At 40.4% G+C, this 23,877-nt stretch overlaps 2 protein-coding genes across 3 annotated transcripts; one reads left to right on the forward strand and one right to left on the reverse strand.

The window, feature by feature from the left end:
• Nucleotides 1-443: 443 nt before the first annotated feature.
• Nucleotides 444-19,650, forward strand: LOC137609929 (guanine nucleotide-binding protein G(I)/G(S)/G(O) subunit gamma-7-like). Of its 2 annotated transcripts, XM_068337290.1 has the most exons (3): nt 444-637; nt 19,116-19,325; nt 19,476-19,650. In XM_068337290.1, exons 2-3 carry the CDS (start codon nt 19,245-19,247, stop codon nt 19,599-19,601), a joined length of 207 nt encoding a protein of 68 aa, XP_068193391.1. In that variant the 5' UTR covers nt 444-637; nt 19,116-19,244; the 3' UTR covers nt 19,602-19,650. The 2 variants fall into 2 exon arrangements, 1 of the variants encoding a protein (XP_068193391.1); XR_011038392.1 differs by lacking the exons at nt 19,116-19,325; nt 19,476-19,650 and adding an exon at nt 770-7,558.
• LOC137609472 (deoxyhypusine synthase-like) lies at nt 11,222-18,163 on the reverse strand. The gene is made up of 10 exons (XM_068336510.1): nt 18,055-18,163; nt 16,218-16,416; nt 15,744-15,908; nt 15,523-15,644; nt 14,901-14,997; nt 14,666-14,752; nt 14,367-14,472; nt 14,171-14,274; nt 13,391-13,516; nt 11,222-12,689 (listed from the first exon to the last, which is right to left on the reverse strand). The coding sequence occupies exons 2-10, from the start codon at nt 16,410-16,412 to the stop codon at nt 12,594-12,596; spliced, it is 1,098 nt and encodes a 365-aa protein (XP_068192611.1). The 5' UTR covers nt 16,413-16,416; nt 18,055-18,163; the 3' UTR covers nt 11,222-12,593.
• Nucleotides 19,651-23,877: the final 4,227 nt, after the last annotated feature.

Genomic DNA, 23,877 nt, shown 5'->3' on the forward strand with positions numbered 1-23,877 from the left:
TCATTTTGGTTTTTGTACTCCTTTAGTTCATCAAAGACTTTGCAAAGTGTTTTGTTTGGTTAGAACTATTTAAAAGTAAAATTCAATCTATTATGGTTAGATTACATGTTAAACATCTAACTTTTTTCACAGCTCTCTATATAAATTCTCCAACGTGTCGGAGGGTTTGTCACAATAATGGTGCACATTTAGACCCCTTCCTGCCTGCTATTGACTCTGCTCATTTATTAGCAGCTGTGTGGCCAATTATCTCCCAGCCCCCTTTCCTGTGTTCTTGCAGCAGCCACAGCCACGCACAGGGGAGGAGATGGGAGGGAGGGAACGCAGAGAGGAGCCGAAGAAGGGGAGGACTCCTCTCCTCTGACATCATCAAAAAAGGGATCCCCTGCACTGGGGCTGGGTCCGCCCACTCTCTTACTCTCACACTGTCTGGCTTCCAGACACAGTCCTGTCCACACACACAGGAGTCTGCACAGCCGAAGGAGAAACAGACCCACAGGAGAGATGAAAAGTGAGAAACACACTGAGAGAGGGACAGAGGGGGATAACAACTGTGAAGTTCAACTTCAAGTGTGACAGTGGAGCTCATGAGGAAATGAAATCACGGGAGGAAAAGGAGTAAAAACGACTGTTTCAGGTAGGTGCTGCATCACTTTTACCTTTACACCGAAGCTTTTTCTTTTCTTTTCTTTTCTTTTTTTTACTGTTTTATAACTTTATGATGTAGCAAATCTTTCTGTTTTTGTCTTGAACCACTGGTCTCCCATAGCAAGACACTTCAGTCTGGCTCCAGCTGCCTGTTGATCAGGACAGACAGTCGTACAGAGCATTAGTATGTGAACCTGTTCTTCAAATGTACTGTAATACAGACCCAGACACTGCCCCGATCTCAGGTCTTTCCCTGGACTAGTTCCATGAAAAAGGTCAGACATAAATAGTTCCTTTGAACAGTCTAGGCTTATTTCTATCTGTCTTCCTGCCTGCCTGTATGTCTCTAAAGGTTGTCTGTTTGATTTTGGGATTATACCTCCACCCGAACAAATGACTTACCGCATAATTACTTTGCCTCTACCTGTTTGTCTGCCTTCTTTGCAACTGTCTGCTTGTGGTATGTATGCATGTCTGCAATGTCATCTAACTACCTTTGTGTGTGTGGTTTTTTTTACTATTTTGTTTGTTTGCATGCCCAGCAGTCTGTGTGTCCCTCTTGGTGGGGTGTTGCTGAGTTTCCACAGGGGTCATAAAAAGTATTAGAAAAGCTGTCGAGAGACGTAATGGTAGTGGTGAAACAAGGCCGGAGCCGCTCAAACATTCCTCTCATTGTTCAGAGGCCTTGTAAGTCTGCAACTCCCAAACCTCCATGAAAGGAAGAGAATCCAGCAGCTACTGTAGCTAACCCAGTTTCAGCTCCAGCTCAGACCAAGAAGTCTCCGTCTGTCTGGGGGTGCTGGTACAGGACAAATGGAACAGAGGAAGACAAGAATTGAGCTGGAGGAGATTAACATGATACTGACACAGAGAAAAGACAAGATAAGAACGAGCTGACTTAGTCTTACGTGGCACCTGTTGCTTCGCTCTTTATACGATTCGCTGTGACTTCGAGATAAGCACACGCTAAAAAATGTGTAAGAGTGAAGATAGAGGGCAGAGCCTTTTCCAGTGAGGAATCACGAGATTGGTAAACCTTCCATGGAAGGTCAAATGGGTGAATGACTGGAGGAATAAACTGAAGCCCTGGCGTTGGCGGGGTGGGGTGTGCCTAGCAGCAATCTGTAGAAATGGGCCCAGGCTAAGGAAACCATGGCGTAGTGGAATAAAAGTGTGTGTGTGTGTGTGTGTGTGTGTGTGTGTGTGTGTGTGTGTGTGTGTGTGTGTGTGTGTGTGTGTGTGTGTGTGTGTGTGTGTGTGTGTGTGTGTGTGTGTGTGTGTGTGTGTGTGTGTGTGTGTGTGTGTGGTTTCTGCATCCATTTGTGCATGTGTGGTTCAGTGGCAGCAGGGCGACTGTACACTAAGTACAGGGCTGGTAGTGGTAAGGATGTTTGGCAAGGAGTCAGCCTGAGGATAGGGTTACACGCACTGGGCTACAGGGAGCAGACCACAGGCCTGGGCTGGGCTCTTCACTGCTGAGACCAGCTTTACAGCCCAAAGAGACTTTGAGTTTCTCTTTTTTTTATGTCTGGAGCTGAAAATACGTTTTTATTCTCAGACTAATGTCCCACATGTGGTGGTGTGTTTCATTGATTCAATGCCAGCCAGTGAACGTACGCCTTTGATTTATGAAAACTGCAATAGAGAAGCCCAATAGTCAGGCGCTAGCCCTTGTTTGAATGTCACTGAATGTCACAGGCTCAGCAATAATTATGCCTACACACAAAACATGAAACAAATCCAAACTCAAATATGAGCATATACCCTGTTTAGTGGAAAGAAGGCTAGGGTGTGGTAATACGTAAGGCGTGTGAGTTCAAAGCGTTCTGCATTTTCACTGTGGTTTTTAGGTGTTTGTTAGATCTTAGTAAGTAAGATCTAATTGTATTAAGTAGCAGGTAAGTAAGGCCGATCGTGCTAAGTAGCCTCCATCTAGCAGACGTTAGAGGCCTGTGCTAGGAACATTGAGTTCTACTGCCACGACATGATCGGGTTTATAATCGCTCAGATGAAAGAATGAAAAGTTGTAATGGAATCGCTAACAACCGTCTTTCCTCACATCAAGTCCTTCACCTTCACAGACTTATCAATAAAGTCACTTTTCCACATTTTCTTCCCATGCGAGGCCACGCTTAGCACTTATCAGGGCGACATGTAATGGATACGACAGCAATTATGAAAAGCAAATGTGGTATATTTACATTTTAAGAAGGATATTGAGATGTTGTTGTAACCCTTGTGCTCCGGTGTTGACATAACGTCTGGAACCATTAAACTTAGATTTCACATGAAGAAGTGGTTGGAAATAAACTGCCCTCCCTAAATTTCTCTGATGCAATGGAAAGATACCAAAAAAAACAAGTTTATGCTTCACTTTGATGCATAGTTATTAAAAAAGGTGCATAGTGCAGGAGCGTATAGCCGGCTCTGAGTCACCCTGCTCACTGTTTGCTCTGCGAAGCCGTTCACAGCCTGGAGGTGTGAATGATGTCAGATTGGTATGCATTTGTACTATTCCTGGTTTATGAGACTTGGTGAGAACCCAGTTAACATACATGCCATGTTTGAACGGCAACCTACTGACATAACTGTGTTTGTTTATTGATAGCAGGCATATTATGCTGGGAGAGGCAGATTGCGTCTAGCTTGTGATTATGTGTGCATTTCTTAGTCAACCTGTGCACGATTGTGTACACACAAGGGCAGAGAGAGAGAGAGAGAGCGAGAGAGAGAGAGAGAAAGAGAGAGAAGATATGTGTTGAAACAACGAGGCATTGAGATCCAGCTGTCTCAACAGAGGCTTTTCCACTTAACTGTGTGCCCTTGTGTAAACGGCAATGTCAATTCTGAACTCTGGCAGAAGGGGAGAGACGATCTGAGAAAACAGCCAGTGGCCACGAATATAAACTTAGCAGAACACACACATAGCGTGAAGTGTACACCCTAAAACCATCAAAGTACCCACACAAGGCCTTAAGCCACGAGGGCTCTCTAAAAAACATTCTGACTTAACTTGGGTACATCTGCTGGCCATCGTCTCTCCATGATCCTCATTTTCCTACCCTGCACCTCCATCAGGATGCAACACGTTGGCACAATTATAAGCCACCAATAAGCTGCAGCCCAAGTGGTAGAACCTTATGATTATTCTTAACCACAATAAGCATCCAATTTGAGAAGAGTGTAACAACAAGCCCTAGCTTCATTATGGGGCACTCACAAGAAAAAGCACAACAAGCCAAATGTCAAACTGAGACATGTTGAGATCTTCTCAGTGAGCATTTGAGGTGAGGCGTTGGACGGCGTGCGTCAACCAGAATGATGTCATTACAGGGGAAGGGAAGAAATGAGCTCATGGACTTTAACGGCTGCGGGTTCGACAGGGGGAACGCAAAAGGGGAAAAGATGAAAAGGCAGAGTAAATAACACACGAGATGAATTCACTGGCAGATGAAAGGATGGAGGGATAGAGGGTTTTAGGTTGATAGAGGAGTGGAGTTTAAGGGGAGTTAGTGTGCCATCTTTGATGAATCCCGGGACCTTAAGCAACCTTCTGCTTTTTGTGACAGCGCAGAGGCAGAACCACATAATCATCTTAATGACATTTAATAAAATAAGTATTCCACAAAATGTGCAAAGAACCACATTATTTACATAATTTATCTCTCAATGAATGGAGTGGCTAAAATTCGTGCTTGTCCGTAAAATCACGCTCATCTAGTTAGGGCCTTAACGGGTTGCTTGCATGACAAAAATGTATAGGCAAAAAGTGTTCAGAAAGATTTTTTTTTTAAATCATCATCATCACTTGAACTCAGCAGCACCAAAATCACAGCATGTTCAGAGAAGATAGAATCCGGTGTCGCTGGCTGATCTGACCGCAGACTGAAAGAAAGAACATTGGCCTGAAGGTAAACAGAGTGTTTTCATATGAAATAGGATTCTCCGCGACAACACAAGACGACGACGAGGCTGATTCACTGAGAGCTACTTAGAATATACAACTTTCCAGACCGTCTAACACGTCTGTTTCTTTTTTAGAAATTGTAGTAGGAGATTGTCTTTTACTATTTTAGGAAACTGTTTGAATACTGGTCAACCTGGCTGCAGCATATTTTTAACAACAATGTTGGAGTATTAGTGAGTTCACTATGTCCCTGGCACAGCTCTCTGGCTGGGTCCACGGTGACAACAGACAGCCGGCTAAAATTTATTTAGAGGCTGGAGTTCCCCAAACGTGTCCGACTGACTCATACCCCTGTAGACGGGGGGATAACCAAGCTGCTGGAGTTAAACAGGCTTGAAATTGGAAGTGAATGAGGAGTGGACAGACACTACACTTTTTAAAATATGTCCAGAAAAAAAAGCAATAAAATAACAATAATTCTGAAATGTCTGCAATGCAATGGCAACCTGTCAAGGGTGTACCCCGCCTCTCACTCACACTCAGTTGAGATAGGCTCCAGCATTAACTCACGACCTGGAGACGAGATGAATACGTTTGAATAAGAACGAACAAACGAACGGATGAATAAACCATAAAGTGCTTTTACACAACATTGCAACTTCAGGCAATTTCTGACCAAATTTAGTAATACCTCGGGGGAAAAAGAAACCGGTGCTCTCTAAAAAATTTTCCACACGTGGGGCGAGAGTACTAAAGGCAAAATAAAAATAGTAAGTGATAAAATAAGATAAATAAAGTAATAAAGGAGCAGGCAACTGACTAGGAGGGCACTGAAGTGGGTACTTCCTCCTAACCTAATTCTCTGTACAGTCCTTTGAAAGCTATTTCTATGGAAAGAAAGAAACCACAGGAAGTCTGGGAATGATAAGGAGTCAGTTCAAACCTACTACACACACAGGACTGAGGATGTTCAATGACTTCGACCTGTTAAAGACGAAGATAGGGAATTTTAGAGATAATCCTTTCCCCCTTAGGGGTAGAGATGAAGAGCACGCTGGAAAAGACTATAATAGATAATACATGTCATGATAATGGAGGACATTTATGATGGTGTTACTTAGTCCTTGTTTACTTTCAACATCCGCTTTTCACCCAAACTGTCTAGTTGTCTCTGTTGACCAGGGGAATTCCTGGCAGAGTGATTTTTGAGACTACAGGACTGAATCACATTGCCAGGGATTTCCAATGGCTGACATGAAGAAAGCAAGCTCTATCTCACCCATGCAGACACACACTAATTTGCTAACTCACACAAAGCCACACCCAGGTTTATAATTTGCATTGTCACAAAAACACACCCATCTCACTCTCTTTCGGTAAGATGTAAAGGCTATTTGGCTGTGCGGCAGCAGGACTTAATCCACATGTGAACAGTGAGTGTCTGCCATGTTCACAGTGGTTAAGTTCTGCCGCCACAGGGCTGCAACCGGCAGGGGAAGAATAAAAATCAGGAAGGAGTGCACCGCGTCACACTGCTGGCCCTCGCATGAACACCAGTTTTCAGATGAGCATGATGCTGCTGTAAGGTGCTCTCAACGCGGTCAGCCGGGAGTCACTTTTTGCCTTTAAAAGATTTAAAATTAACACTTGAGATCAGGTTTCACTCATTCCACCTGTTCTGGCGAGTTTTTAAAAGTACATAGTGGATGCATTTACATTGCAGTTTTAAGTTTATCTAAGGTGTCTGTGGTTTGGCTGCTACTTTTTGTATATTTTAATGCTGTAACAAGCACCTGCTTGTAAAATTAGCCCATCAGCTATTTGTCTAGATCCATCCTGTTATGGATGTAAAAACACATGGAGCATTTTCTTCTACAGATTTTCTGAAGGATACCTGCTACGTTTGGATGGAAACCTCGGTGTAGAGTAGCCTAGTGGAAGTGACAAAATAAAAAATGATCAGATTTTTCCTGCGCCCACCAAACTTGGTACTCACATACCTTTTATAATCTCTCTCAAAATTACAGGTGAGGTTTACGTGTGCCTCACTTTTTGTAGTCAAAGTAACAGGATGGTTCAGTGTGATTCTGAGCAGGTTGAAGTCTGTAAACTTCTAGTAATAACTGCTAAATTGTTAAGTCAGATTGAAATTGTGCGGCTTTGCTGTGTCCGGTTCTGCTAAATGTCAGCTGTCTCATTAGAACAGGGGTCTGCTCCCATGGGACGAGCAATATGTCATTGTGTGTCATCAGTCGTCCTGCTGGCCGCAGGGCTCTCAGAGGGCAGCGTGGGGGTTTGTGTGTAACTCTGCACTCATATTTTCTTTATGCTTCACGTTGTCAATTTCTGCATGAATATCAGTGTGTATTTGATGTGTGTGTGTGTGTGTGTGTGTGTGTGTGTGTGTGTGTGTGTGTGTGTGTGTGTGTGTGTGTGTGTGTGTGTGTGTGTGTGTGTGTGTGTGTGTGTGTGTGTGTGTGTGTGTGTGTGTGTGTGTGTCTATCTGTCTGTCTGTCTGTCTGCCATAACTCCCAGCCACTCAGACCCTGCTGGGTCGGTCTCCTGTGCCTGCTGTGCTGATAATCAGTGTGTGACGTCGGCTGGCTCAGTTCAGCAGGAACAGGGGACTGATCTGATTTCCACACACACACACACACAATTACCTAAATAATGACTGCCTCCTATTATATTGTCTCAATATCTTTATATCTTCATGCATGTTTTAGTGTGTTTGATTTGACAAATCCTGATGTAGCTGAAGTTAAACGCTGACTAATCTGACTTAATTCCTGTCTACATCATTTTTCCAACAGATGTTTACACCGTCAATCTGTAATGAAACACTTCGCCTTGATTTATACCTGCTCTTATTGTATTAATGGATAATTTTAAGTTGTATTTTATATTTTATACCTTGTTGTATACTACTGAGAATAACAGTGTTAAAATTTAGTATATTCATTGTTTTGAAGATATTTGTAATAAAGTTTGCTACAAAATTTGCTCATGTGTTTTTATGTTTGCAGGACTTGCTTTTGTTTCATTGTCTGTTGCTGTAACCATATTTATAAGACTAAAACGTAAAAACTGTGTACAGTGCGCCCTCGCGCATTCGCGCATCAACGTTCGCGACTTCACCTCATTGCGAATTTTTAATCGGCAGTCACGTGATACCGTACGCGCATTTTATTGGCTGACGGCATCTGGAAGTGCGCTATGTTCCTTGAGTCTCGGACTTAAGTGAGACACAAAAGTTTTTAAACAGTCGATAAGAGTGTAGGGAAAGGTAATACAGATAGAAGGTTGTTTAATATCAGTATGGGGAGGGTTCATAAATGTTTAAATAGTTTGGCTTTCTATTGTGGGATTTGTTAATCGTGTGTTGTTCCTTGAACGCACTACCCATGAGGCACGTGGGCGCACTGTAGTTGATATTGTCTGTGGCTTCAGTATATTAAATTCAAATTCTAATAATCATACGTACATACACATGTTGTGTTTTTTGTTTTTTGTTTTATAATTACTGTGTCTTCAATTACAGAATAAATTTTTAAAAAACAGAAACGTGTTGACTGGTTATGTTACTCTTCTTTTGGGCCCAGTGGGGGATGGGATGAAATTAAATGGATTACATCAAGGTTTTCGGAAACACCTTCCTTTTGTCTTGTGTCTGTCATATTAATACACTGCTGTTTGTCTTTGGAAGAAATGTCTGTCTGATAATAAAAATCAATTTTCACACTTCAGTTTGTTCAGGCCACAGTTGTGCAAACACAACTTTTCACCTCCTATGAATTGGGTACAGTCGGACACTTTTTAACCACACATAATCACTGGGTGAAAGAACCATTTGGACCATTACGGACCATTTGTAGTCAAGGTAGTTTTGGGTTTCTTTTTGTATTTGTTAAACACTTCTTTAACTGTCATTACCCCACGTGGATAGTGACCTATTTATAGACTTAAATGGAGATTTGACTTCTCATTTCGGCAATTTAAGCATAAAGCTATCAAGGACATTGCAACTCATGTAAAGACTACACAAATATTTAGTCCTAATCTTCAGGATTATTATAATAATTATTATAAACTATTATATTATTATAAATTATTGGAATTGTTATAACTTGATGAACACAGAGAGTGGATTCCTCTTCCAATGGCATTCTAATTGATTGCATCATCACACACAGGGCATCGCACATCATGGTGACATCACCATTTCTTTAATCAGATCGGCCTCACGCCAAATTATGTAAACCTTGTAAACCTTCAGTACGCATTTGATATCATATGTTTACCATCAGTAGTTTATGTTTGATCACAAGCAATTTGATTTTAAATCTTGATGAATTTGGTTCTATTTTTATGTGACTGAAAAATACAAGAAATGAATTTGAATGACTCCGAAACTGCTTTATATCAGTTCCACATCTCTGTCCATCTCCATAACTATACTGTGACATCATACACAAACATCCATCCATCTCAATATGCTTTAATCAAAAAAATTATGATGTGTGGGATGGTGGAGTATCAAGGGTTGTCCACAACATGGCTACTTCTATTTTTATTGGCCTATTATTATGATGCTGAAAAAATATTTCTCAATTTTTCTGAATGAATGCACATTCATTTTTATACAATTTCACATTTACAGATGATAAAGGTAAGGTTCTTATTACATATTACATATTTTGTGGCTCACTAGACTACCTACATTAGAAAGCAAATTAAAATGAGCACTTCTTTCAGAAATGCTACCATTTCCAGCAGATCTGAACGGGTTTTCAAGGTGTTTGCTCCAGGTTGATAAAGAATAATAATAATAATAATTCCAGTTATATTTCTTAAATACAGGAGTGTCTCCCAGTGTCTCTACACCAAATTAAAAATGGATTTATGTAAACAGGTGGGCCATGTCCACTTCCAAGAAATCCAGTTCTGAAGTAAATGAGAGCTTCTCTAGGGATTTTAAGATATTACAGTAATTCAGACAAATTGATTTTTTTTCCCATGAAAACTTATCTCACTATTCTGAGATAATAACTGAGTTTACTAAGAAAACAGAGCAGTTATTTTTCCCATGAAAGCATTTCTCAGAATAATCTGATAATAATCTTGATAATTCAATAAACCATTTTTTTTTTCTTGAATGAATGTTATACCCTTGTTCTGAAATGTCTGATTTTAATTTGCCACTCCTTAACTCGCCAGCACACATACAACAACAAAAATCAGAAATGAAATGATAAATTCAGGAGGCCCACCGACAAATGATCCCAAATTGATTCAACGCCATTTGTCAGTGAAATCTTTTAAATCGGTGAAACCTTCAACAGCCTGTCTGATTCAGACTGACTGGTGTCCAGACGTCAGGAGGTGAACCTGTCACTTGGTCTTTATTTACCCGCCACAGCGATAATGACGCATGAGCTGCGTCAGAGGAGACGACGACTTCCTATTCCTGGGACAGCAGCTATCACTTTTTCACTCCTCTCCCCCATTCCCTAATGTCTTTACCGGCTTACTCTCCATTATGTGCTCTATTGTTCCTCTCGTCTTCTGAACGTTTCTCTATCCGTGGCAGTCCCCCCCCCCTCTCCCCGCGTTGCAAATGTCGTTCTCCCCCCCCCCCAGTTTCAACCCACGCACGTCCGTTGCTCTCCTTCACCTGTCACTACCTCTTCAGGTTGGCCAATGAGTTTCCGAGGGAGGAGTTCCCATGGCAACATAACAGGTAAACAAAGGTGGAGATAAGAAGTCTGTGAAGCCACAATGGAAAAAAAATCTTGTTGCACTAATCTTTAAATATTTATTTATACTGTCATATTCTAAAATGAGTGTTATGCACACCACAGAAGGTATTTCGTATGTATAGTTGCTACACAGTTTATATCTATATATAATATCACCTATATATAGTGTATTGTCCACTCTTCACGCTCCTGAGATCCACCGCGCCCTGCAGCTGTACAGTGGGTCAGTTCTCATCTGTCTTTTCTTTCTTACGTCTGGCTCTGTGGTTCTCACCATGAAAAAAATAGAAAAAAACCCCAATCTGTCCAGAAGACATAATTGTCATCATGACTGCTGCAGACCTGCACACCACACAGTGTACTGATTGTTCCGCAGAAGAAGAGGGGGCAAACACTGTCTGCTCTGTGCAGACGCCACACAATATTATCATAGCGTGACTATGGCTCATCCACTCACACACACACACACACACACACACACACAGACACACACACACACACCTCTATCACAGTCTCCTTGTAATCTTTCCATTAAGCACAGAGCAAACAAGTTTCTATTGAGCTGAAAATCCATACACCACTGCCTTTAAAAAAAAATTTTTTCACTGTCAAGCCCTGGGTACACACACATGCGCGCACACACACACACACACACACAGTGTTGCCACCACCAATAGGAAACGATATATAGTAAGGACTGAATGGAAAAGCAGTTTGTACAAAGTCAGGAACGCCCAACTCCGGTGAGTGTGTGAGAAACACATGGAGCTGAGGTTTTGGGAAAGTTGACCTTATCCCAGCTCCAACTCTACTTCTCCAGCTCTGCTTCCAAAAAGAAAAGGTCACCATTCCCACTGCATAAAATATAGACACTTCAAACAAAAAGAAATACCAGGTCATAGTGAATATACCAGTTCCATTTTTAATGCAAAAACTTCCCAACATTTCCATTGCAATGTCGGTAAATGTCAGTTTACCCGGAAGGAACAGCCACTCCTCCAGCAGCAGAAATATCTTCATCTTTAGTCTTAGATGATAATTGTTTCTGCTAACAGGGACTCAACTCTAAGCTCTGACCACACCTGTGAAGCTCTGATGAGGCTTCAGTGGATCGCTAGAGTTCTGAAGCCACATTCTCTATTCAGTGGATAGTAGCTGAGCACCACTTAGATGTGAATCAGATGATTAATCTGTTGTTCAGTTTAACTTTTGTTTCTAGTGATTTCAAAATGTAAGTGTGAACACATCAATTTTTCACATTTAGGCATAAATGTCCTCTGATGTAAAACATTAGAACGGTTCTATCATTAAGCTTGCTTTTATGATTCTTGGAATGTTCATTTGCTGAAAATATCAGAGATGTGTTAATTCAACTCTTTGTTTATAGTCAAGATCATTCTAGTGGTGTCGTAGTGGATATTACATTTAAACGTCTTTTTATTAGTCCCTCGTGTTACACAACAGGGAAGGTATAGATATTACAAGAACCTTTAAATGTAACCATCTTTAACAACGGCCTCTAAATTCAACTCAGTGGAATTAAGCCATTCTTTAAATGTTAAAAGCAGAGCAATTAAGTAGTTTTTACTTTTTTAAACAATTTTTTACATGACATTTATGAATTGTTTTCACTGAATGAGCTGTAATGTCTTTTTGTGCCCTGAAATGCTTCAGGTTAAATGTTTGAGATTCAAATTAGTGTAGTTATGCATAACAAAGATCACAGTCATGTGAAACTATACATTACACAGGGGAGCCCTTGCAGCCTTCTGAAACAAAAAGCATACATGACAAAATAAACACAAAACCCACTTAATACAGGAAGAAATTATTCGTGTCTTAGTAACATGTCCAGGCAAATCACACATCATATAATCTTGGCAGTATTGGACAGACTTAGGATGTGTAAAAACAGATGAAGCCTTATATAATGTGGAAACAACATAACTGTATCAAACTATATTTTAACTAAAATCAACAACTTAATAAATATAACCTCTGACACTCATAAGGAAAAAATTTAATGACAGCCTCAAACAGGTGCATACTACCTCAGAATATATCTTTGTTTTGTCAAATAACTATTGTTAAGGAAAGCATTGAGAGCAATACAGACTAAACTGTCGCACTTTAATGTACACAGAACATTTTTCTATGTATGTTCAACAGATCTGTTTAGAAATTTAAACTTATGTATGCTGTAAACCATTTGTAAACCAAGGAAAATGCCAGAAACACAAAACTGGCTGTTGTTGGGAACATTCATGAAGGCAACTAATTTATTCTGTATTCTTGCCGGCAGCCAGCTTGTCAGCATGGAGAGCAAATGTCTGGGAAACTAGCAGAGGGAAGATTAATGAAGCATCTGCGTACACCTGTAAACAGAGAACAGAACAGGGTTTCACTTCGGTCATAAACTCCCGCCGTACTAAACCCAATGCAGTCTCTGTGTTGAATAAAGTCAAGCAGACTTGTAGGAAAAGCTTGGAAGAAGTTTCAGCTCTCATGCATGAGACTTCTTCAGCTCCTCAGAGACATCTTTCATGTTTATGCAACAAACACTGTAGAGACGTCGCCATCTAGAGGCCGCAACAGGAATCAAAGCTCCTGGAGAGCGCTGATGTCCCAAAAACTAAATACTGGGCCAAAAAAAAAAGCTGAATCTAGAGGCTCAACAGTTTCATGCTATGTATGAACAGGTCCGTGTCATTCATGATATGGCATACATATTTTCAGAGGGAGTGACATACACAGCTGCTGACACACTGACCAAATTTATTTTCTGTAGTAGTTTTAAGATCTGTGAAACCCAGATAGAGATGAGATCATATTTGTCAACAAATTATCAACATTGTGTATTTAAGGACAGCCAATCAATCATTTAATCAATCAATAAATCAATCAATCACATCTTAGTGGAATTCCCTAATGGTAATGAAAGGAATCTGTAGAATATAGAGAATAACTAAGTATAAAATATAATAAAAATAGTAAATATAACTGTAATAGATGGAAGACAATCTTAACATGAGTGTTTGTATGCTCATGACAACTACTGGTATCATAATATCAGTACCTTAACAGGTTTGGCATCTGTTCTGATCTTGCCCCAGGACACAGCTTCATCGGGTCTGGCACCAGAGTCAGAGCCATCAAACTCTTGACCCGTGTTCACAAACACTGCATAGTCAGCTCCATTCCTCTGGAGGGAGACAAAGGAGTGACAGCACATCATAGAAGGAAGCTGATCGTCCATGTGGTTCTGCAGACGTTTGCTTTACTGATGGTATACAAAATATCAAAAAATCAAACGTTACTATCCACAACAGATAGTCAAACACTGGTGTTTCTTCAGATCCTTTCATTAACAATACAGTTTAAACACACTCCACAAAAATCCTGAAATTAAATTGTCACATGAATACACAGAAGCACTAAAATAATCAAATTTTACGTTTGGGGTTCAGGATGTGACACGCTGATCAGCCAATCAGAGCTGTTTGGGACCTCCATTATGAGGCAGCTGGTCTAAATGTGATGGCTGATCGGGGTCACTAGTGATTATATTAAGCCACACAGTTGAAAAGGGACTTTTAGCTACCTAATAGCTATAATTAGAAACTCTAATCTATAATGCATCTTATTTCATAAACTTTTTTAAGGTAGAATCTGTAAACTGGGATGATGCCTGTCAAATCATTAAAGTACAAGCTGAGACATTTCCCTCTAGTGGAATGACAGTGTGAAGCACTTTTACATCCAACCTCTGATGGCAAAAACAATTCCTTAACCATTTAGAAATTTTATCCACAACCCAATTTGACTTCATGTAGGAGTGAAATCACGTGATTGTTACCATGAGGTTAGCATTGGCTATATGATGTTTGACCAGCCCTCCTCCTAGGATGATCATTCCTGTCTTGTTGGCAAACACTGCCTGGCTGTTTATCTTGCGAATATCTGGAAAAAAAGGTCCATGTTCATAATATGAGAAGCAGATAACACTGCTGAAGCTACCGTGGCCCTATTCTGTGGCCATGATGTTATTTTACCTTCCACAATGTCCAAAATCAAGCCAGGATTCTTATAAGAGTGGAAGTAGAGCATGTCACCAAGAGAGCCGTCGGTCAGAGCAGGACTGAACACTGGAATGTTATTCTGACAGGGAATACAAAATCATATTCATCAATGTTTGAAACACTGTACATTCATTCAGTAATATCACTCTGGTTTCCCTGTCTGGCATGCAAATGATTAATGTATCCAGTCTGTGATTCAGATATTTACCAGAGTAGCAGTTTTTCTGTTGAAAACATGACCTTACTGGAAGAGCTAATGATCCAGGACTCACCTTGTATGCCCAATAGTAGACAGAGTCAGTGTTATTAATTTCCTTCCCAAGTCGATGGATCATTTTCGAAGGAGTCCAATGGGTTCCCTGAAATAATGGAGTTCAAAAGATTTTAAAAAATAATACTAACAAAAACATGTCACATAGACAATGTTATGTTTTCAACTGAATTATATCAAACCAGAGTAATGAGGGCTGCTATTTTATAAAAGAGGACTCAAATGTACTGGCTTACTTCTGATTTCTGCTCCAACAACATCTGGTCCAGAATGGGCATTAGCCAGTCTTCAAACTTACAGTAGTTGTCATTAGGTACCAAAAGGTTCCCTATCCTGCATCCAGCAGCAACAGAAGATGAGGATGAAGAGGTGAAAGTGGTGGACTTAATGAGACTTAAGAAGCAAACTGATATACAAACGAAAATTTGTAAAAATTTGTTCATAGATTTCAATGTCCACCATATTCTTTGGCTTTCTGAGTACAAGTCATGTGCTGATGATATATGAACTCAAGCACCCTCACAAAGGAACAAATAAGAAAGTTAGCATGACTGTACAAAAACATCCCTGAACCATCAATAGTATGACATTTAAACTTTACAAACACTTAAAGTGTTTTGAAAAATGTTGTTGGTTTTCACTGAATATTGAACAACCTACTAAGAGCTGTTGACTTGGACTTCAGGTGGGTGTAGCTCACTTCTTCCATGTTTTCAATATTTTTGCAAAGCCAAGCTGTTTCCTGCGAGTCATGGACATGAGACTCAACCTAAAATGCTATCTCTAATGCAGTTGCCCCGGCCTGCATCCTTTCTAGCATGTGTGTTTGAAAGGTGAATGTTTTCAGCAGTTGGCCACCTGTTGATGCCCCTCTGGCGAAGCTCCTTTCCAGGCAGGCTGAAGTCTCCCAAATAAGTGTGAGCCAGGCACTTGATGAAATCCTCCTCAATGCCTCCAGCTGTGGTCACAATCACATCCACCTAGCACCAATTAACAAGACATATTTTCATAAACTAGTACACCTGTGCTATTTGAATAGTTTAAAGCAATTCCTGTGTTATAAGTGCTTAACTGTTTACCATTTTATGCTGTGCCAAGTAGCGGATGCTCTCTCTGACACCAGAGCTGATGAGGTTGGAGGTGTAACCCAAGAAGATGGTGCAACCCAACTTGCATTTTGCTTCACCGGATTCTTGACCCTCACTTCCATCATTTACCTCGACCGGCTCAAGCCGCTTCTCTATCTGTAAATGTGAAGTCATAAGAAATGAACAGCCATTACAAAGAATCATGGGCAGACTTGACATACAGTACTAAATCTGTACCACCTTATTGGTTGGTTCACACAACTCAGAAACAGGTGTTTTTCAGACTATTGAAGACAATACTGCACCTCGCTGTTCAACTCAATGTACCCACAGATTAAAAAGTTACAAAGGCAGAAAGGAGGTTGTACAGATTACAGTAATGTCTGTTTAGCAATGCAAGGGACAAGATGGGATAACTCAAAAGCATATAGCAAAATGAAATGTGACGACAGCCATTCCTCTCACCATGTGGTTAATCTCTTGAATGGCCAAACCAAAACTGCTGGCCTGGAAGCCCGTGGTGAGGTAAGACTTCAGCAGTGCTTGGAGATCAACCCCCTGGTTGAAATCATAGCCTTTTATCTTTGGCATGTCCTCTGGGAGTTCACAGCTGGGCTTCAGCACAGCCTCCATGGCAACCATGGGAGCATGATCTGCCATCTTTCTGCAAAAAACAGAGCATTAGCTTTGTTTTATCTAGACAACCAAACTTATTAACATAATAATCTACATTTATTCAGAATAGACATAACAAAAATGTGAGCACCGTAATATTATCAGCTGGAGTGCTCAACATTTTGTAATATCTATAATTACTGTGTCCCACATCAACATTGATTCCAGCAATACTTCCAGCTGTACTGGCACCACCTTTGGATATCATCCTGAAGGATCACAGCCCAATCACCAGTCAGTGCTTTTGTGCCTCAGTTGAGCAAGTACAGACCTAATCCTAAACTCAGGTGAATATAAACCACAGGTCTACATGTCTATCTTGATTTTGGGTTGTTTTACGTGCAAAAATCTTTTTTCACCAACTTTTTTGTTTGTTGGATTTCTTAGTTGGACAGAGGCAACATGACTGCCGCTATTTTTTATTAAAAACTGTATGGCACATAGCTATTCACGGAAATCAATGAACCGCATCTAAAGATCACAGCACATTTCTCCTGTCCTGGCATCCTTACATTGGCTCCCGATAAAATCTAGAATAAAATTTAAGATCCTTATGATCACACATAAAGCTCTTCACTGTGAGGCTCCTTCTTATATTTAAGATCTCATTGAATTGTATCACCCTCCCAGGGCTCTTCACTCTGAGAATGCAGGATTTCTGGTAACCCGTCAGGTCTTTAAGAGTAGAACAGGAGGCAGAAGCTTTAGCTATCTGGCCACTTTACTGTGGAACGATCTCCCGGCCTCAGTCGGAGGGGTGCAGACACCCTGAACTTATTTAAGAGTAGACTGAAAACCCCCCTCTTTGATCAAATTTACAATTCAAAACAATACATATTCCAATAGATAAGCTCCTGTAGGCCAAGACTACTGAGGGTATTTTTCTCTGTCTCTCCTGTTAAACGGGGTTGCATTAATTACCTTAGGAGCTTCTGTTATTTCTCTTTCTTCGCTTTTTCTTGAACATAATAAGATCATTGATTGATTGATTGATTGATTAGTTGATTGATTAGTTGTACAAACAATTTCAAACTGGAGACAATGGTTTCTTTATTGAGACAAAAATATCGTACTGTATTTATGCATCCCATAGGAGTGACTACAATATGACATGCAACTGTTTCAGAAACTAAGGAGTTTTTGAAACACCAGACCAGAGTCATTCGATCTATGAAAACGACTCAAAAGATACTGTACATTTTTACTCTGGGTTACTTCCTCAACCCAGTCCCCCTCTTTCCCATCTCTCACTGACTGGTTAGTTCTATGAATGATAACAGCAAGCTTACATGAAATGGTCCATTTCTTTGAGACCGTGTTAACACAGACTTACTAAGAACTGTCAGGCTATGGCGCACACTCAACACTAACAGCTAGCATTGCAAATGCATAAGTCTCCTGAAAGTATATACAAAAAAACAAACAAACAAAATGTTTTGTCTAAATGGGCATTACTGTATTGGGAAGTAACATAAATGAAATACATATGTCGTACACTAAACTCAGGGTAAGTGGACTCAAGTAAAACGTGGTCTTGCCTTAGGCTAGCTCCAGCTTGGTGATAAGCTAACAGTGAGTCCCTTTTGTCGTATTGTATGAGTGTAATCACGAGTTAATTTGAATTTACCTTTTATTGGATACGTCAACGGATGACGAAAGGAAATTTTACCAAAAATAAGAGACGGTGTGAAAAATTGGTATTTCCGTATACAGTGTGTCGGACGTCATCAGAATGCGAGCCTTTACTACGGAAAATCTGAAGGGACAAACCCGACAAAAATAGCGCTTATCTGGCGGGTGACGTCAATTGCCATCAGCGTAGATGTATTATTGTCATATGTATACATTAATATATGACATTTGACTGCCTTGCATGTTCTTGAAATGTTTTCCTGCACCTGAAATGTATACATACACACACACGCACGCACACACACACACACGCACACACGCCTCGACCGATCCGGTATGGAAGTCATAGGTTTGATTCGCATCTTTGATTTGGCAAAAGTTTGACGCCGGATGCCCTTCCTGACGCAACCCTCTGTATTTATCCGGGCTTGGGACCGGCACAATAAGACACTGGCTTGTGTCCTCTTGCGGCTACATTAACGCACATATATATATATATATATATATATATATATATATATATATATATATATATATATATATATATATATATATATATATATATATATATATATATATATATATATATATATATGTTGGTGCGCGCACGCACACACACACATATACACACACACACACACGGATAAAAGAAGACAAAAACTCTGCAGATGACGCGCCAATAAGAAAGTCAAAAAGCTTGTTTTGCTTATTTTTTCCTGACAAAAGGAAAGATTCCCCTTCTTTTATAAATATACTGTGTATGTATATATATATATATATATATATACATACACATTTTTTAATGTATATAACTTTTTTTACATATCCTCTACTCATAACATTGTGTGTGTGTGTGTGTGTGTGTGTGTGTGTGTGTGTGTGTGTGTGTGTGTGTGTGTGTGTGTGTGTGTGTGTGCGTGTGCGTGTGCGTGTGCGCGCGCACCAACAATCTTTTCATCAGCTGTATAGCTATGAAGTGATGTGTGATGTCTTTGACATTTTCAACTCTGTATTCTATGACCTTTATATCAAAAGCGTTTGAACTGCCCTTGACAGTTGAATGCAAGTGAGAGAGGAGCTTCTATGACCAGACTTCTACAGAACCTCACATAAATATGGTGTGGAGGACACTCTACATTATCGACGTGGAGCTGAATCTTCATACTGAAGGCAGGGTGAGGAAGGATGTGCAGCAACAACAGTGTCTTCCAGGCCCAAAAACTAGTGGATCAACTTCGGGTGGAGGCAAGCATGGAGAGAGTCAAGGTATGTAAAAATCTAACATGCTGTTAAGAATAACAGCAACACTTCTGTATAACAGAATATTAATTGACGTACTCGTCTTTTTTACATTATTCAACATCATGATATCTGAAACCCTGTTAAATGCCATCCTGCCCACCTGTATTCCGGCAGATCTCACTGACAGCTGCAGATTTAGTCCAGTATTGTCGGGACCACAGGCGCAGTGATCCTCTGCTCACCGGCATCGCTGCATCATCCAATCCTTTCAAGGATAAGAAGACCTGCTTGCTGCTTTAACGGTCCTGAGCAATCCTACCATATAAGAAATGTTCATTTGAGAGAGCAGTCCAAGATTTGATATATTAAATGTTGACAAAATAAACTTTTAAAAATGGAATGAATCTTTTGCAATTTTTGATGTACATGCTTCAGTTGTATTTCTCATTGACATAACAGTAAATCAGTTTATGTGCCCCAAACATCAGGTTTGATCCCAGTATTACAACTATAATGAATTACATGAGTAACTTGAGTCAAGGCACATTTCAACTTTTACAACATCCAGTAAATATTGTGAAAATAGGCTACAACAGTGCCCAGGATTGAAAAATTCCTTTTACATACATGTTATTGACTTGCAGACTCAAACTCAGAATCACATCACGCAAAGTCAGAAAAGCGTAAGTGCTTTCAACTTATATGTCTAGGTAAAACAAATTGATTTAAGGAACCATTTGAAATATTTGTAGCTGAAACAACTTACAAAAGCATCACAGACACAAATATTTGGATCTGTTTGCCAACATATCCGCAATGCACCGACAACATGTTTGGAATGTCTCCCCAACTCATGCCCATAAGTCAGCTGGAATAAGATCTAGTATCTCCTGTAACCCAGAAAAGTGAAGGAAGTGGTTTGAAAGTGAACACTAACATATTTTTCATTGTTGTGGGAAGGGTCAGAGGCTAAATATATAAAAGCCACTTGGAGAAATCTAGAATTGGAAATGGTTTTAACACTAGGATAACTACCAGGATTTTCTGGAATTTCTGTAGCTTACAGGATGCTAGCCAAGAGTATCTGTTAAACTACAATCATTATCAATGAAGCACCGCTTAAACCTGTGTGTCCTGTCTTGGCTGCTGACCGGTTAGACCAGAGTGTGGGGGGTGGAGGTACAGCTGAGAGACGTGAAGTCATCTGCTCACGTACACGCACACACGCATGCACACACGCAAACACACACACACACACACAGCCAGGATTCTGAACTGTCTTCAGGTTATATTTCATTTTAAACAAGAAAGTGGAAAACAAAAGAGATAGAATGACTAAAAATATCTACTCTACATTTTCTGCATTGTCATTATGTGCTTATATCACCATGTCACAGGAGTGTTGGAGACACCCATCTACACACACACCAATATAACCACTGCGTTTATAAAATATAACTAATGATAATGACTTAATAAGTAGGGGTATTATAAGTCAGCCAGGTAGCTGTTTGAAGTTTGAAGTGGATAAGAATTTGAATTTAATTAACTTTATTAAACCCAGTGGTGAAATTCCTTTTAACAGTCTACATAAACACACACACACAACCACACACACACACACACACACACACACACACACACACACACACACACACACACACACACACACACACACACACACACACACACACACACACACACACACACACACACACACACACACACACACAGAGGTCCTGTAGACACGCAAAAATGAAGGGATGGTGATCGACACCTCTACACCTCCCAGTTCAAACTCCAAATTTTTGGTCCATGCTGGACTTTAGCCAGTCACCCTCCAGTCTCCCAAGACAAGTCCTTGTGGACTGAGCTACTGCCATCCTATAATGGTTCTCATGATGACAAATTACAAAGATTCATTATCCAATTCATCTACAGGAATGACATTTTGTGGTAATTATTTAGCAATTCAAAGTGTTTAATGAAAGCATCGTCTTCTTCTTCTTTTCCTTTCGGCTTTTCCCTTCAGGGGTCGCCACAGCGAATCAATTTCCTCCGTCTAGCCCTGTCCTTTGAATCCTCTTCTCTCATACCAACTACCTTCATGTCTTCCCTCATTACATCCATAAACCTCCTCTTTGGTCTTCCTCTAGGCCTCCTGCCTGGCAGTTCAAAACTCAGCATCCTTCTACCAATATATTCACTATCTCTCCTCTGGACATGTCCAAACCATCTCAGTCTGGCCTCTCTGACTTCATCTCCAAAACCTCTAACATGTGCTGTCCCTCTGATGTACTCATTCCTGATCCTATCCTTCCTGGTCACTCCCAGAGAGAACCTCAGCATCTTCATCTCTGCTACCTCCAGCTCTGTCTCCTGTCTTTTCCTCAGTGACACTGTCTCTAGACCAAACAACATCGCTGGTCTCACCACAGTTTTGTAGACCTTTCCCTTCATTTTAGCTGAAACTCTTCTATCACACATCACACCTGACACTTTCCTCCACCCGTTCCATCCTGCCTGGACACGCTTCTTCACCTCTTTTCCACACTCTCCATTGCTCTGGACTGTTGTCCCTAAGTACTTAAAATCCTCCACCTTCTTGATCTCTTCTCCCTGTAACCTCACTCTTCACTTGGGTCCCTCTCATTCACACACATGTACTCTGTCTTACTGCGGCTAACCTTCATTCCTCTCCTTTCCAGGACAAACCTCCACCTCTGTAGCTTCTCTCCACCTGTTCCCTGCTCTCACTGCAGGTCACAATGTCATCTGCAAACATCATAGTCCATGGAGATTCCTGTCCTGTTCCCATCGTACTGTGCAATTATCTCAAAATTTATCCAAACAATTGAATAATTATACACGCAACAAGCACACACGCATCTCACTGTTAACTACAGCTGATTGCCCAGTCAAACAATGACTCATAGGACGAACAGAATTGATAAGCAGATATCTTGTGTTCATATACTGTATATGTTTGTAGAAAAATCCCTCCACGGGACGGATTTGTTGTTGTTTACTCCTTGTCAAACTATAGATTTGGTTTGGTCTTCTAGATTTGTGTTCTTCTGCTTTCACATCGTGCCACACAATGTGCAGATCAAAGTCAAGGCCCGGGAGCCGTAGATGGCCCGTGAGTAAATTATCTATGGTCACCTGGATCATATTTCATTACTATTAGAACCAGCTCGTAGGCCACAGCTGCTGGTGTTTTGCACGTACCAACACTATATGCCCCACAATGCAACGGTAGCCTGCAAAGTCACTGCAGCAAGTGGGCCTCGGCTTCATTATTCATAAGCAGTCAGAGCAGAGGTCAACTTCAGACCCCCCTCCTCAAAAATAGTTAAATGCAACGTGGATGCTGAGAGCAGGGTGTTTTCAAGCCAGGTGGGAGGAAGAGAGCATGTTCACAGAGGTAAAAGACAAACCTGTGTGTCTTTTGTGTGGTGAAAGTTTGGCTGTAATGAAAGAATATAACCTAAGAAGGCACGATCAAACATCTCAGAAACACACAGACAAAGCGTGATTGTTCTTTGAAGAAAGTTCGTTTTTGTCTTTGTGCATGTCGAAAAATATTTTCGCTTGAAATTACTGACAAAGCATAAAATATTGCTTTATTCATTTAATCATGAAATAATATACACTCTTAGTTCAATAGGCTATGTGCTATTTCAATAAATTTTAATAAACACTGACCCAGTCCTGCCCTCGGGTTAAAGTAAATTTAGTTTTTTGGCCCTGTGTGTATTTGACTTTGACCTCCCAGAACTAGAGTAATTGAAGGTGACCAACATTCTCACCCTTGCCCATCCGAGTTGGAAGCGTCACTACATTTCACCTTGACAGGAGATCGTCCATCCTGGTCACCGAGTGGACCTGGATCTGTTTCACAGAGTTTAACCCTCACCTCTGACATGGCCTTTTCTTTTTCAGCGCTAAAGTCCAAATGTCAAGTCATGCACTGAGTCCAGCAGTGAGCATCAACAAAATGAGCTCTTTAGCCAAGCCATATTAACATGTTTAATTGCAAACACTTTAAAGAACCATATTAAAGTTTCAAAGGCTAACGGACGTTAACACTCTAAGTTACGATAAACAAGCATGGTAAACTCAGTTTTCATCTGTTTACAGATTAAATCATCTCCTGGGTGTACAAGTGGAAGTCCAAACACCACTTCCTGTTTACAACAAGTCGTCACAAATGACGTGACAGGGTCATCGCGCTACAAATGTTGTTTTAATCATCTTATAACAAAGTCGCTGTTGAGGCTGAAGCTTGTGAGAAAAGTTGTCTTTTTAGGATGTATTTTTGTACTTGTAAAACGATCTCTTTTAAACAGGATTTATTCATAATAATTATATTTGATGGTTTTTCTATTTGATGGTTTATTTATGAAATCAAAAGTATTGGTTATTCATGAAAACTACACTGCAAAAACAGCACTACACTATTACAGAAATAGAAATTAAAGAGAAATACTCTCATTAAAAGAGGAAACATCAAAAAAATATTTTGTGGTGGAACTTAATTTACTAACAATTGTGACAGAGATAGTGTAACGGT

This window comes from Antennarius striatus, chromosome 16, assembly GCF_040054535.1.
Source record: "Antennarius striatus isolate MH-2024 chromosome 16, ASM4005453v1, whole genome shotgun sequence".
In the NCBI taxonomy this organism is placed as follows: domain Eukaryota; kingdom Metazoa; phylum Chordata; class Actinopteri; order Lophiiformes; family Antennariidae; genus Antennarius; species Antennarius striatus.

Bases quoted from the DNA above. Each gene is read 5' to 3' on its own strand.
- LOC137609472 (XM_068336510.1), bottom strand. From the start codon at position 16,412: ATGGCAGATCATGCTCCCATGGTTGCCATGGAGGCTGTGCTGAAGCCC. The intron at 15,909-16,217 runs GTGAGAGGAATG...TCACATTTACAG, and splicing joins TTCAAGAGATTAACCACATG to ATAGAGAAGCGGCTTGAGCC. The intron at 13,517-14,170 runs GTAACAATCACG...GTCTCCCTCCAG, and splicing joins TAGCCAATGCTAACCTCATG to AGGAATGGAGCTGACTATGC.
- LOC137609929 (XM_068337290.1), top strand. From the start codon at position 19,245: ATGTGCAGCAACAACAGTGTCTTCCAGGCCCAAAAACTAGTGGATCAA. The intron at 19,326-19,475 runs GTATGTAAAAAT...GTATTCCGGCAG, and splicing joins CAAGCATGGAGAGAGTCAAG to ATCTCACTGACAGCTGCAGA.